Raw genomic sequence first — 13,219 nt, 5'->3', positions numbered from 1 at the left:
ACGTGCCCCATACAAGTGACTGAATACAGGACAGACCCTTGTACCCTGACAGTGCCGTTAAACAACTTCTGAGCCACGTGGGGCCCGTATCAGATCGTGACCCCTTTTTCCGTCAGCCACTTTGGGTACGCTTGACTGACACTGTGAGGAGAGTGGTGAAGGAGTCTCGTCGAGCTTAGAGCGTGCTGTGGCCCTTACTGTTGCTTGGCCACTACAGATTATGGACTAGGGGCAGTGGAAGGTACTGGAGACCGACCACTGTCACCAGAAGACGGGGGTATTGTTGTCTGCTTGACCCCATTAATGAGGACACTGCGTAGGCCGTTGCCGGCACCATTGAGTTCGCGACAGGAGCTGCAGTATTAGGATTTCCTTATACATTTGTTAATACGTTGTATTGTACTATACCTTTAATACTGTTTAACTCTTCACCTCCCTGCGTGTATTTCCCCTGTAAATAAATCCTGTTAACCCTTGCTCTGTTGCCTGCGTACCGTCACTGCATCCCGAGTTCCTGCTTGTTACCCTTTACACAATCAGGTACAGAAATACTTGGACAGTGACCGAATCTTTGTGATTTGGGCTCTGCACGACTGTCACGGGGTTACCGCGACAGTGTGGAGCCAGAACACCGCAGCGTCTGTTTGCTCCTACTCCAGTGCTGAGAAGAAGCACTTCTCCTTCATTTTAATGGTGTTTATTCCTTTTGAATAAAGGAGTTACCGTAATCGGCCATGTTGGAAATCGCTTAACTCTCAGCTGAGCTCAGAACTAGCTGCATGGCTTCAGGAGGAAGAGGTGTTTATATGAGGAGTGTTGGAGGAGTTATCTGTGACTGTTGAGTGATTTGTAAGTGTGGCAATCCCTTCTTTTGTTTATTCCCCATCCTCCACTCCCCAGTGCATTGTTATTTGTGAGAGAATATTTTGTATGCCTGTAGTTTTCAGATAACCCTTGTTTGTTGGGTTGCTGTACTGTAGTGCACAGCAGCGCTCCACTTCACTGGGTGGGGGAAGAGAACAGACGGAGGGCTGATTCAGGAGGTAAGGCAAGGGCAGAGACCCTGGCATCTTCAACTTCAGAAGTATCCCAGGGAATAGGGCAAGCTAGGGCGCCCCTAGTGATAGGGTCAGGGAAGGAGCCCCTGGTCCTGGGTCACCCAACAGCTGTGTCGTGACAATTCCACTATTTTGGATCTAAAAAGAAACAACTGAGATGCAATTGAAGTGTGGACTTTCAGTTTTATTTATAGATCTTGAGTAAAAAGGGGTTGTGAAACACTTATGAATTGCAACAATTTTTTTACAAAGCTTCCTCATATTAGGGGCTCAAAAGGAATTGGCCAAATTAATTTTACCATAAACAAAATGCTCATTTTAAATACATTATAGAGAATCCTTTGCAGGCAATGACTGCTCAAAGTCTGGAAGCCATAGACGTCACCAACTGCTGGGTTTTCTTTCTCAGGCCTTTATGGCAGTTGACTTCAGTTGTTGCTTGTTTGTGCTTTTTTTTGCCTCAAGCTTTGGTTTAAGCATGTGAAATGCATGGTTGATGTAGTTGAGATATGATCATAGACTTGGTCATTGCAGAATATTCCACTTCTTTGCCTGAAAAAAACTCCTGGTTTGCTTTGCAGTTTGTTCTGGGTCATTGTCCATCTGTACTGTGAAGCGCCGTCCAATCAACCTTGCTGCATTTATTTGAATCTGAGCAGACATTATAGCCCTATACACTTCAGAATACTTCTGACTGCTTCTGTCTTCAGTCACATTGTCAATAAACACCAGTGACCCAGTGCCATTGGAAGCCATGCATACTGATGCCATCACATTGCCTACACCATGTTTTACAGAGGATGTGGCATGCTTTGGATCATGAGCTGTTCCAAGTCTTCGCCATGCTTTCTTCTTCCCAACATTTTGGCACAGGTTATTATTAGTTTTCATCTGAAAAAAGAATGTTTTTCAACATCTGTGCTGGCTTCTCCAGATGTATTTTGGCAAAGTTTAATTTGGCCTTTCTATTTTTAAGGCTGATTAATATTTTGCATCTTGTGGTGAACCCTCTGCATTTTCTTGCTGCCTTAAACCTCTTCCTAACAGCCTGTCCTGTTTGTCTCTCCTATTATGCTCTCTTCAAACCACTACATCCCAAGACTGAACCAACCAGGCCACATCATATACCCAAGAGCAGCCAACTCTTCACTAAGCACTATTCACTAGATTCCTCCTGGGCTGATGTCTCACATAGCCTGTCTAGCTTCATCAAACTTTGGCTCCTTGTCACATATCTTAGCCTCAGTATACCCATCCAGGCTGACAATGTACTCACCCTACATCATTTCAGTGGCAGACCACACAGCATTTCACCCTCTTCTGTATCACTAAATTGAAGTGAAAAAGTAGAGCTGCTCTTTAGCAAACTAAATATTGATAAAGACCCCTGCCCAGCAGTATTCATCCAAGAGTGTTGAGGTAGTTGAGCTTGGTAATGGATTCACTGCTGTAGTTCATCTTCTTAGAGTCTCTTGTTAACAGTCAGTTCCTCAGGTTAGAATGGCTGATGTGGAACCAAAAGTCAAGAAACGAAAAAAAAGGTGGGCAAGCGCAATTACCATTCCATAAGTTTGATATTTAAGTACAAAATATTTAAAAAGGTATTAAAAGTATATTACAGAGAACAATCTAATAACAGATGGCTAGCATTCATGCATCTAAGCCGCAGTAAACATATTGCTGCATATACATTGAATGGAAATTTACTAATGATAAGAGAACAGAACGACTTGGGTATTCGGGTTATAAGTAAATTAAGGCTAGGTTTCCATATATATATGTATCCAATTCAGTTTTCTTGTGCCTCATCTGTAACTTGATTTCAAAACAGCATTAGGTCTTCATCAGGCTGTTTCATCAATTTCCACTGCAAAACTGGTGAGCCGAATCAAACATGCAATAGGTAGTGTTTAAGGATCTGGCTCTCCATGAAAGGTCTGGTGCAACTGTTGTTCTGAATGAATTTGAATGATTCTTTAACTGCAGTACATGTTCTCATATCATTTGCCTCTGGCATTTTACTCCCATGCTGGAGGGAAGAAAGAGCTGAATGGTTGGATATGTGGATGCTATACTAAAATAGCAGTATTGAATGTTCCCGTATTTAGTAGGTCTGCTCAAGTTCACGGTACAAGTTGCTTTAGTCCTGTCAAAGTGACATCAGTGCTGCAAATAATAATAGACACCAGCAATAGTGGTGGACACTCAGTACTGGACACAGGAAGGGTGTATGAAGCAATTTTTTTTCTTGAAACACACTGCGCCTGGGGACAAGGCTTTTGTGAAACTGGAAATTTCTTTAAAAACAGTTACGGTACTTATTCTAATCTGTATAAAATAATTGTCTGTTCACTATGATGCAAGTTTATATTCTCAGATGCCTTTTGGATAAGGCAAGAATCAATTGGCTTAGATGTAGAACATCCATCCTTGTGTGCTGGCAGTGGGGGATCAGTGGCCCAATTTTAGCCTTTTTTGGACTGTTCATTTTGTTTATGTATCGTTCCACAAGCAGGTGTCTGAACAGTGAGGACACAGGTCCTACTCTGCCCTTAACTATTTTTACATCTGATGACACATAGTGAGGTGAACTACAATAGTTTGGGTACACCTTGTGGTGGTGGGATACTTTTCCCCTGACTGTTCCACTCTGGGTTTTAGCTTAGGCAAAAAAATGACCAAATGCTGAATGTGTGAACTTGGCCTTCAAGCACCACTCTAGCAGTGCAATAAAAAAACCGCTAGAGTGGTGCTTTAATAAAATAACATGTTATTTACATGTACTATTGCTATTTATTTATTTATTGTAGGGTATTTGCTCATTTTGTTTTTCTCTTAGGTTTCATTATTAAATTAGGAAAACCAAAACTACATGTTTGTAGTAGGAAATCAACTTCTGCAGTTTTTCATGAAGAAAGATTCAAAGGGAAAGTATTAAAGGGAATCTGTCAGAACCAAAAACTCTAACTCAGAGATAAGAGGAGCACTTAATTATTGCAAAAGGGCCACATGACAGACCATGACAGTTGTGGAGGATCAAACTTAATTCTGCTCATTATTTTCTATTATTTCGTATCACTTAACATTGAACAGAATTAAGTATGCTACCTAGCTCTACTGGAAATACATGTTATGATATGGCTGATTGTAACCTGTATTATTACCTGTAGCAGCTAGATAAAAACATATAATTTATGTCATTGCCGGCCACAGACAGAAGCCAGTGAGGAGGCACTCTTGACACTACATGTCCATGTAGAGGTGCAGAGCCCCTGATTACCTCCAGAGCAGTCAGTTGGAGGCACTGTATCTTTGCCTGTGCACTGCAGTCATGCTCACGGCGTCATTGTTGGAGCTCATCGCTGGCTTCTGCCTGCAGCTGCCACCAAGTATTGTACTACAGGCTGGAGCCAGCAATGACACTATGTGAGGGTGTCCGCAAGATATGACAGTACTTAGTATTGAATTTAATGGGGTATGGCGGCGAAATGAGGAGCCTTCATTTGCCTACGAAATCACCCTTCCTCACACACATCACCTTTCCTCACACACATCACATTTCCTCACACACATCACATTTCCTCACACACATCACATTTCCTCACACACATCACATTTCCTCACACACATCACCTTTCCTCACACACATCGCCCTTCCTCAGACACATCGCCCTTCCTCACACACATCGCCCTTCCTCACACACATCGCCCTTCTTCACACACATCGCCCTTCTTCACACACATCACCCTTCCTCACACACATCACCTTTCCTCACAAACATCGCCCTTCCTCACACACATCACCTTTCCTCACACACATCACCTTTCCTCACACACATCGCCCTTACTCACACACATCGACTTTCCTCACACACATCGACTTTCCTCACACACATCAACTTTCCTCACACACATCACCTTTCCTCACACACATCACCTTTCCTCACACACATCACCTTTCCTCACACACATCACATTTCCTCACACACATCGCCTTTCCTCACACACATCACCTTTCCTCACACACATCACCTTTCCTCACACACATCACCTTTCCTCACACACATCACATTTCCTCACACACATCGCCTTTCCTCACACACATCGCCCTTCCTCACACACATCACCTTTCCTCACACACATCACATCTCACACACATCACCTTTCCTCACACACATCACATTTCCTCACACACATCACCTTTCCTCACACACATCACCTTTCCTCACACACATCGCCTTTCCTCACACACATCGCCTTTCCTCACACACATCGCCCTTCCTCACACACATCGCCCTTCCTCACACACATCGCCTTTCCTCACACACATCACCCTTCCTCACACACATCACCTTTCCTCACACACATCACATCTCACACACATCACCTTTCCTCACACACATCACCTTTCCTCACACACATCACCTTTCCTCACACACATCACCTTTCCTCACACACATCGCCCTTCCTCACACACATCGCCCTTCCTCACACACATCGCCTTTCCTCACACACATCACCCTTCCTCACACACATCACCTTTCCTCACACACATCACATCTCACACACATCACCTTTCCTCACACACATCACCTTTCCTCACACACATCACCTTTCCTCACACACATCACCTTTCCTCACACACATCGCCCTTACTCACACACATCGCCTTTCCTCACACACATCACCCTTCCTCACACACATCACCTTTCCTCACACACATCACATCTCACACACATCACCTTTCCTCACACACATCACCTTTCCTCACACACATCACCTTTCCTCACACACATCACCTTTCCTCACACACATCGTCCTTACTCACACACATCGCCCTTACTCACACACATCACCTTTCCTCACACACATCACCTTTCCTCACACACATCGCCCTTCCTCACACACATCGCCCTTCCTCACACACATCGCCCTTCCTCACACACATCGCCCTTCCTCACACACATCGCCCTTCCTCACACACATCGCCTTTCCTCACACACATCGCCTTTCCTCACACACATCGCCTTTCTTCACACACATCGCCTTTCCTCACACACATCGCCTTTCCTCACACACATCGCCCTTTCTCACACACATAGCCTTTCCTCACACACATCGCCTTTCCTCACACACATCGCCCTTCCTCACACACATCACATTTCCTCATACACATCGCCCTTTCTCACACACATAGCCTTTCCTCACACACATCGCCTTTCCTCACACACATCACCCTTCCTCACACACATCACCTTTCCTCACACACATCACCTTTCCTCACACACATCACCTTTCCTCACACACATCACCTTTCCTCACACACATCACCTTTCCTCACACACATCACCTTTCCTCACACACATCACCTTTCCTCACACACATCACCTTTCCTCACACACATCGCCTTTCCTCACACACATCACCCTTCCTCACACACATCACCTTTCCTCACACACATCACATCTCACACACATCACCTTTCCTCACACACATCACCTTTCCTCACACACATCACCTTTCCTCACACACATCACCTTTCCTCACACACATCGTCCTTACTCACACACATCGCCCTTACTCACACACATCACCTTTCCTCACACACATCACCTTTCCTCACACACATCGCCCTTCCTCACACACATCGCCCTTCCTCACACACATCGCCCTTCCTCACACACATCGCCCTTCCTCACACACATCGCCTTTCCTCACACACATCGCCTTTCCTCACACACATCGCCTTTCTTCACACACATCGCCTTTCCTCACACACATCGCCTTTCCTCACACACATCGCCCTTTCTCACACACATAGCCTTTCCTCACACACATCGCCTTTCCTCACACACATCGCCCTTTCTCACACACATAGCCTTTCCTCACACACATCGCCTTTCCTCACACACATCGCCCTTCCTCACACACATCACATTTCCTCATACACATCGCCCTTTCTCACACACATAGCCTTTCCTCACACACATCGCCTTTCCTCACACACATCACCTTTCCTCACACACATCACCTTTCCTCACACACATCACCTTTCCTCACACACATCACCTTTCCTCACACACATCACCTTTCCTCACACACATCACCTTTCCTCACACACATCACCTTTCCTCACACACATCGCCTTTCCTCACACACATCACCCTTCCTCACACACATCACCTTTCCTCACACACATCACATCTCACACACATCACCTTTCCTCACACACATCACCTTTCCTCACACACATCACCTTTCCTCACACACATCGCCTTTCCTCACACACATCGCCTTTCCTCACACACATCGCCCTTTCTCACACACATAGCCTTTCCTCACACACATCGCCTTTCCTCACACACATCGCCCTTTCTCACACACATAGCCTTTCCTCACACACATCGCCTTTCCTCACACACATCGCCCTTCCTCACACACATCACATTTCCTCATACACATCGCCCTCACACACATCACTCTTCCTCATACATTTCCTTTCCTGACACATCACTTTTCCTCAAACATCAACTTTCAAATGACAACCGTGCACAAAACCCGCCTACAAAACCAACCACGTCTTCTGCGCATGCTCCACACCGCCGCCATTAGATGGCGGTAGAACTTGTACTAGTCTCTGTTCCACACTGCAGAGCCTTTCCTTCCGCTCCCGGAAATTGTTTGTGTTTCTCATCCGGAACCTTAAATGATTGACGTGTGTGCCAGCCAATGGCAATAGGCGTATGTCGGTAAGGTGGTTTGTATGTGGGTGGAGCAGCTGTGAGCTTGTCGGTTGTTCCTGTAATGGCGGAACGCGGGGACTCCGATGTCGAGCGCTATAATAATGACATTAGGTAAATGGCCGGCCTGTGAGAGACATTCGTCTGCTGTCTGTGGGGCGGCACTCGTGTATCGTCCGTAGTGGGGGCGGGGGCGAGGACTATAGCAATACTGTAGCTCGTTGTGCACGTGTCTGTGGTCCAGGATGTGTGTACATGTATACGTGTGTGTCTATAAATACCAGTCACACACAGTGTGCGAATATATAATGTATATGTCTGTGTCTATACATATCCCACACTGCGATAGACGTGTGTATATGATGTATATGTGTGTGTGTGTCTATACATATCAATCACACAGTGTGCGATAGACGTGTGTGTGTGTATAATGTATATAATGTATGTGTGTGTCTGTGCATATCATTCACCATGTGCGATAGACGTGTGTGTGTGTGTGTGTGTATATATATATATATATATATATATGTGTGTGTCTATGCATATCAGTCACACACAGTGTGCGATAGACGTGTGTGTATGTAATCTATATATATGTGTGTGTATATAATGTATGTCTATGTATATCAGTCATACAGTGTGCGATAGACGTGTGTATGTAATCTATAGATATGTGTGTCTATGTATATCAGTCACAGTGTGCGATAGATATGTGTGTCTATGTATATCAGTCACAGTGTGCGATAGACGTGTGTATGTAATCTATAGATGTGTGTCTATGTATATCAGTCACAGTGTGCGATAGACGTGTGTATGTAATCTATAGATATGTGTGTCTATGTATATCAGTCACAGTGTGCGATAGACGTGTGTATGTAATCTATAGATGTGTGTCTATGTATATCAGTCACAGTGTGCGATAGACGTGTGTATGTAATCTATAGATATGTGTGTCTATGTATATCAGTCATACAGTGTGCGATAGACGTGTGTATGTAATCTATAGATGTGTGTCTATGTATATCAGTCACAGTGTGCGATAGACGTGTGTATGTAATCTATAGATGTGTGTCTATGTATATCAGTCACAGTGTGCGATAGACGTGTGTATGTAATCTATAGATATGTGTGTCTATGTATATCAGTCATACAGTGTGCGATAGACGTGTGTATGTAATCTATAGATATGTGTGTCTATGTATATCAGTCACAGTGTGCGATAGACGTGTGTATGTAATCTATAGATGTGTGTCTATGTATATCAGTCACAGTGTGCGATAGACGTGTGTATGTAATCTATAGATGTGTGTCTATGTATATCAGTCACAGTGTGCGATAGACGTGTGTATGTAATCTATAGATGTGTGTCTATGTATATCAGTCACAGTGTGCGATAGACGTGTGTATGTAATCTATAGATATGTGTGTCTATGTATATCAGTCACAGTGTGCGATAGACGTGTGTATGTAATCTATAGATATGTGTGTCTATGTATATCAGTCACAGTGTGCGATAGACGTGTGTATGTAATCTATAGATATGTGTGTCTATGTATATCAGTCACAGTGTGCGATAGACGTGTGTATGTAATCTATAGATATGTGTGTCTATGTATATCAGTCATACAGTGTGCGATAGACGTGTGTATGTAATCTATAGATGTGTGTCTATGTATATCAGTCACAGTGTGCGATAGACGTGTGTATGTAATCTATAGATGTGTGTCTATGTATATCAGTCACAGTGTGCGATAGACGTGTGTATGTAATCTATAGATATGTGTGTCTATGTATATCAGTCATACAGTGTGCGATAGACGTGTGTATGTAATCTATAGATATGTGTGTCTATGTATATCAGTCACAGTGTGCGATAGACGTGTGTATGTAATCTATAGATGTGTGTCTATGTATATCAGTCACAGTGTGCGATAGACGTGTGTATGTAATCTATAGATGTGTGTCTATGTATATCAGTCACAGTGTGCGATAGACGTGTGTATGTAATCTATAGATGTGTGTCTATGTATATCAGTCACAGTGTGCGATAGACGTGTGTATGTAATCTATAGATATGTGTGTATGTATATCAGTCACAGTGTGCGATAGACGTGTGTATGTAATCTATAGATATGTGTGTCTATGTATATCAGTCACAGTGTGCGATAGACGTGTGTATGTAATCTATAGATGTGTGTCTATGTATATCAGTCACAGTGTGCGATAGACGTGTGTATGTAATCTATAGATATGTGTGTCTATGTATATCAGTCACAGTGTGCGATAGACGTGTGTGTGTATATAATGTATGTATATATGTGTTTCTATACATATCAGTCACACACAGTGCGATGTGTGTGTATATAATGTATATATGTGTGTATATGATGTGTTTTTCTATACATATCAATCACAAACATTGTGCAATAGACGTGTGTGTATATAATGTATATATGTGTGTCTATGCATATCACACAGTGTGCGATCGATGTGAGTGTGTGTATATAATGTATGTCAATGCATATCAGTCACACACAGTGTGCGATAGATGTGTGTATATATGTGTGTGTGTGTGTGTGTATAATATATGTATGTGTTTCTATACATATCAGTCACACAGTGTGCAATAGATGTGTGTGTATGTACAGTACAGACCAAAAGTTTGGACACACCTTCTCATTCAAAGAGTTTTCTTTATTTTCATGACTATGAAAATTGTAGATTCACTCTGAAGGCATCAAAACTATGAATTAACACATGTGGAATTATATAATTATCTAAAAAGTGTGAAACAACTAAAAATGTCTTATATTCTAGGTTCTTCAAAGTAGCCACCTTTTGCTTTGATTACTGCTTTGCACACTTTTGGCATTCTCTTGATGAGTTTCAAGAGGTAGTCACCAGAAATGGTCTCCCAACAGTCTTGAAGGAGTCCCCAGAGATGCTTAGCACTTATTGGCCCTTTTGCCTTCACTCTGCGGTCCAGCTCAACCCAAACCATTTTGATTGGGTTCAGGTCTGGTGACTGTGGAGGCCAGGTCATCTGGCAAAGCACCCCATCACTCTCCTTCTTGGTCAAATAGCCCTTACACAGCCTGGATGTGTGTTTGAGGTCATTGTCCTGTTGAAAAATAAATGATGGTCCAACTAAACGCAAATTGGATGGAATAGCATGCCGCTGCAAGATGCTGTGGTAGCTATGCTGGTTCAGTATGCCTTCAATTTTGAATAAATCCCCAACAGTGTCACCAGCAAAGCACCATCACACCTCCTTCTCCATGCATCACGGTGGGAACCAGGCATGTAGAGTCCATCCGTTCACCTTTTCTGCGTCGCACAAAGACACGGTGGTTGGAACCAAAGATCTCAAATTTGGACTCATCAGACCAAAGCACAGATTTCCACTGGTCTAATGTCCACTCCTTGTGTTCTTTAGCCCAAACAAGTCTCTTCTGCTTGTTGCCTGTCCTTAGCAGTGGTTTCCTAGCAGCTATTTTACCATGAAGGCCTGCTGCACAAAGTCTCCTCTTAACAGTTGTAGAGATGTCTGCTGCTAGAACTCTGTGTAGCATTGACCTGGTCTCTAATCTGAGCTGCTGTTAACCTGAGATTTCTGAGGCTGGTGACTCGGATGAAGTTATCCTCCACAGCAGAAGTGACTCTTGGCCTTCCTTTCCTGGGGTGGTCCTCATGTGAGCCAGTTTCTTTGTAGCGCTTGATGTTTTTGCCACTGCACTTGGGGACACTTTCCCAATTTTTCGGACTGACTGACCTTCATTTCTTAAAGTAATGATGGCCACTCGTTTTTCTTTACTTAGCTGCTTTTTTCTTGCCATAATACAAACTCTAACAGTCTATTCAGTAGGACTATCAGCTGTGTATCCACCAGACTTCTGCCCAACACAACTGATGGTCCCAACCCCATTTATAAGGCAAGAAATCCCACTTATTAAACCTGACAGGGCACACCTGTGAAGTGAAGACCATTTCCGTTGACTACCTCTTGAAGCTCATCAAGAGTGTGCAAAGCAGTAAAGCAAAAGGTGGCAACTTTGAAGAACCTAGAATATAAGACATATTTTCAGTTGTTTCACACTTTTTTGTTAATTATATAATTCCACATGTGCTAATTCATAGTTTTGATGCCTTCAGAGTGAATCTACAATTTTCATAGTCATGAAAATAAAGAAAACTCTTTGAATGAGGAGTGTCCAAACTTTTGGTCTGTACTGTATATATGTATGTGTGTATATAATGTATGTGTTTCTATACATATCAATCACACACAGTGTGCGATAGATGTGTGTTTGTAATGTATATGTGTGCGTATGTAATGTATGTGTGTGTCTATGCATATCAGTCACAGTGTTTGATAGACATGCGTGTATAATGTATGTGTGTCGATGCATATCAATCACACAGTGTGCAATATACGTGTGTATATAATGTATGTGTGTTTCCATACATATCAATCACACACAATGTGCCATAGACGTGTGTGCATATAATGTACGGTGTATGTGTGTCTATGCATATCAATCACACAGTGTGCAATAGCTGTGTCTGTATATAATGTATATGTGTGTATATATAGTGTGTATGTGTGTACGCAGCCACTTTGTCATTCCACAGCATTGAAATTGAAAAACCAAGAAGGAAAAGTTGTAGGATTCTGGAAATCATAGGATGAACAGACATTAGTGATCTAAAAAATGGCAAAAATGTTCATAACCTCTTTATTATGTTTCAAGTATTAGTCTTATGTACAGAAATACAAACACACCTTGGCTGCTATCTGTGAGGTTATTAATGGTTTGTAAGTGATGTTCTGACTTTCTGCACTGCTGGTTGCTCCATTTGCAAGTTCCGACCATTGACGTTCCAGATGTGCTCAATAGGAGACAAGTCTGGAGATGCTTCAGGCCAAGGGGTTGTCTACTACTAGGACAAATCCCTTCTCATTCCCCAGCAGCGTTGGAAGAAAACAACCTGCCAGACGACTTTGCTGCTTTCAAACAAGCTTCAGACCTATTTCATAAACCTTGTATCTTCATTATCCTACAACCCAAAACAACTGTTCAGCACATTCAACTCTCTCCTCTGCCCACCACTACCAACTCGCCTCATCTCTGCCGAGGACTTTGCCACCTACTTCAAAAATAAGATTGACCAAACAAGGCAAACCTTTAGGCTAAGTTCACACGTAGCGGAACTCCCGCGGAAGTTACTGCGAGAATTCCGGAATTCCATTCCGCGGGAAAATCGCATTTTAAATTCCCGCGGAAAAACTAGCAGTTTGCAAGCGTATTTAGCATTGCCTGGAGAACTGATTGACAGGTTGGTCACACTCGTCAAACATAGTGTTTGACGAGTGTGACCAACTTTTTACTATTGAGGCTGCCTATGCATCATCAGTAGTAA

At 43.0% G+C, this 13,219-nt stretch overlaps 1 protein-coding gene across 5 annotated transcripts in view; it reads left to right on the top strand.

Moving 5' to 3' along the window:
• The first annotated feature begins 7,668 nt into the window (after positions 1-7,668).
• TCERG1 (transcription elongation regulator 1) overlaps positions 7,669-13,219 on the top strand; it is a 119,395-nt gene continuing 113,844 nt past the window's right edge. For 4 of the 5 annotated variants that reach the window (XM_073575259.1, XM_073575258.1, XM_073575256.1 and 1 more), the window contains exon 1: positions 7,780-7,912. In XM_073575259.1, the coding sequence (XP_073431360.1) occupies positions 7,863-7,912 (50 nt within the window). In that variant the 5' untranslated portion in view covers positions 7,780-7,862. Of the gene's footprint in view, positions 7,913-13,219 lie in introns of all 5 variants that reach the window. The other variant, XM_073575257.1, reaches the window with a different exon arrangement.

Source organism: Dendrobates tinctorius, unplaced genomic scaffold (assembly GCF_039654945.1).
Source record: "Dendrobates tinctorius isolate UK_male_01 unplaced genomic scaffold, ASM3965494v1 ptg000043l, whole genome shotgun sequence".
NCBI lineage: Eukaryota > Metazoa > Chordata > Amphibia > Anura > Dendrobatidae > Dendrobates > Dendrobates tinctorius.
Note: the sequence above shows the minus strand (reverse complement) of the source record. Positions and strands in the feature narration are given on the sequence as shown.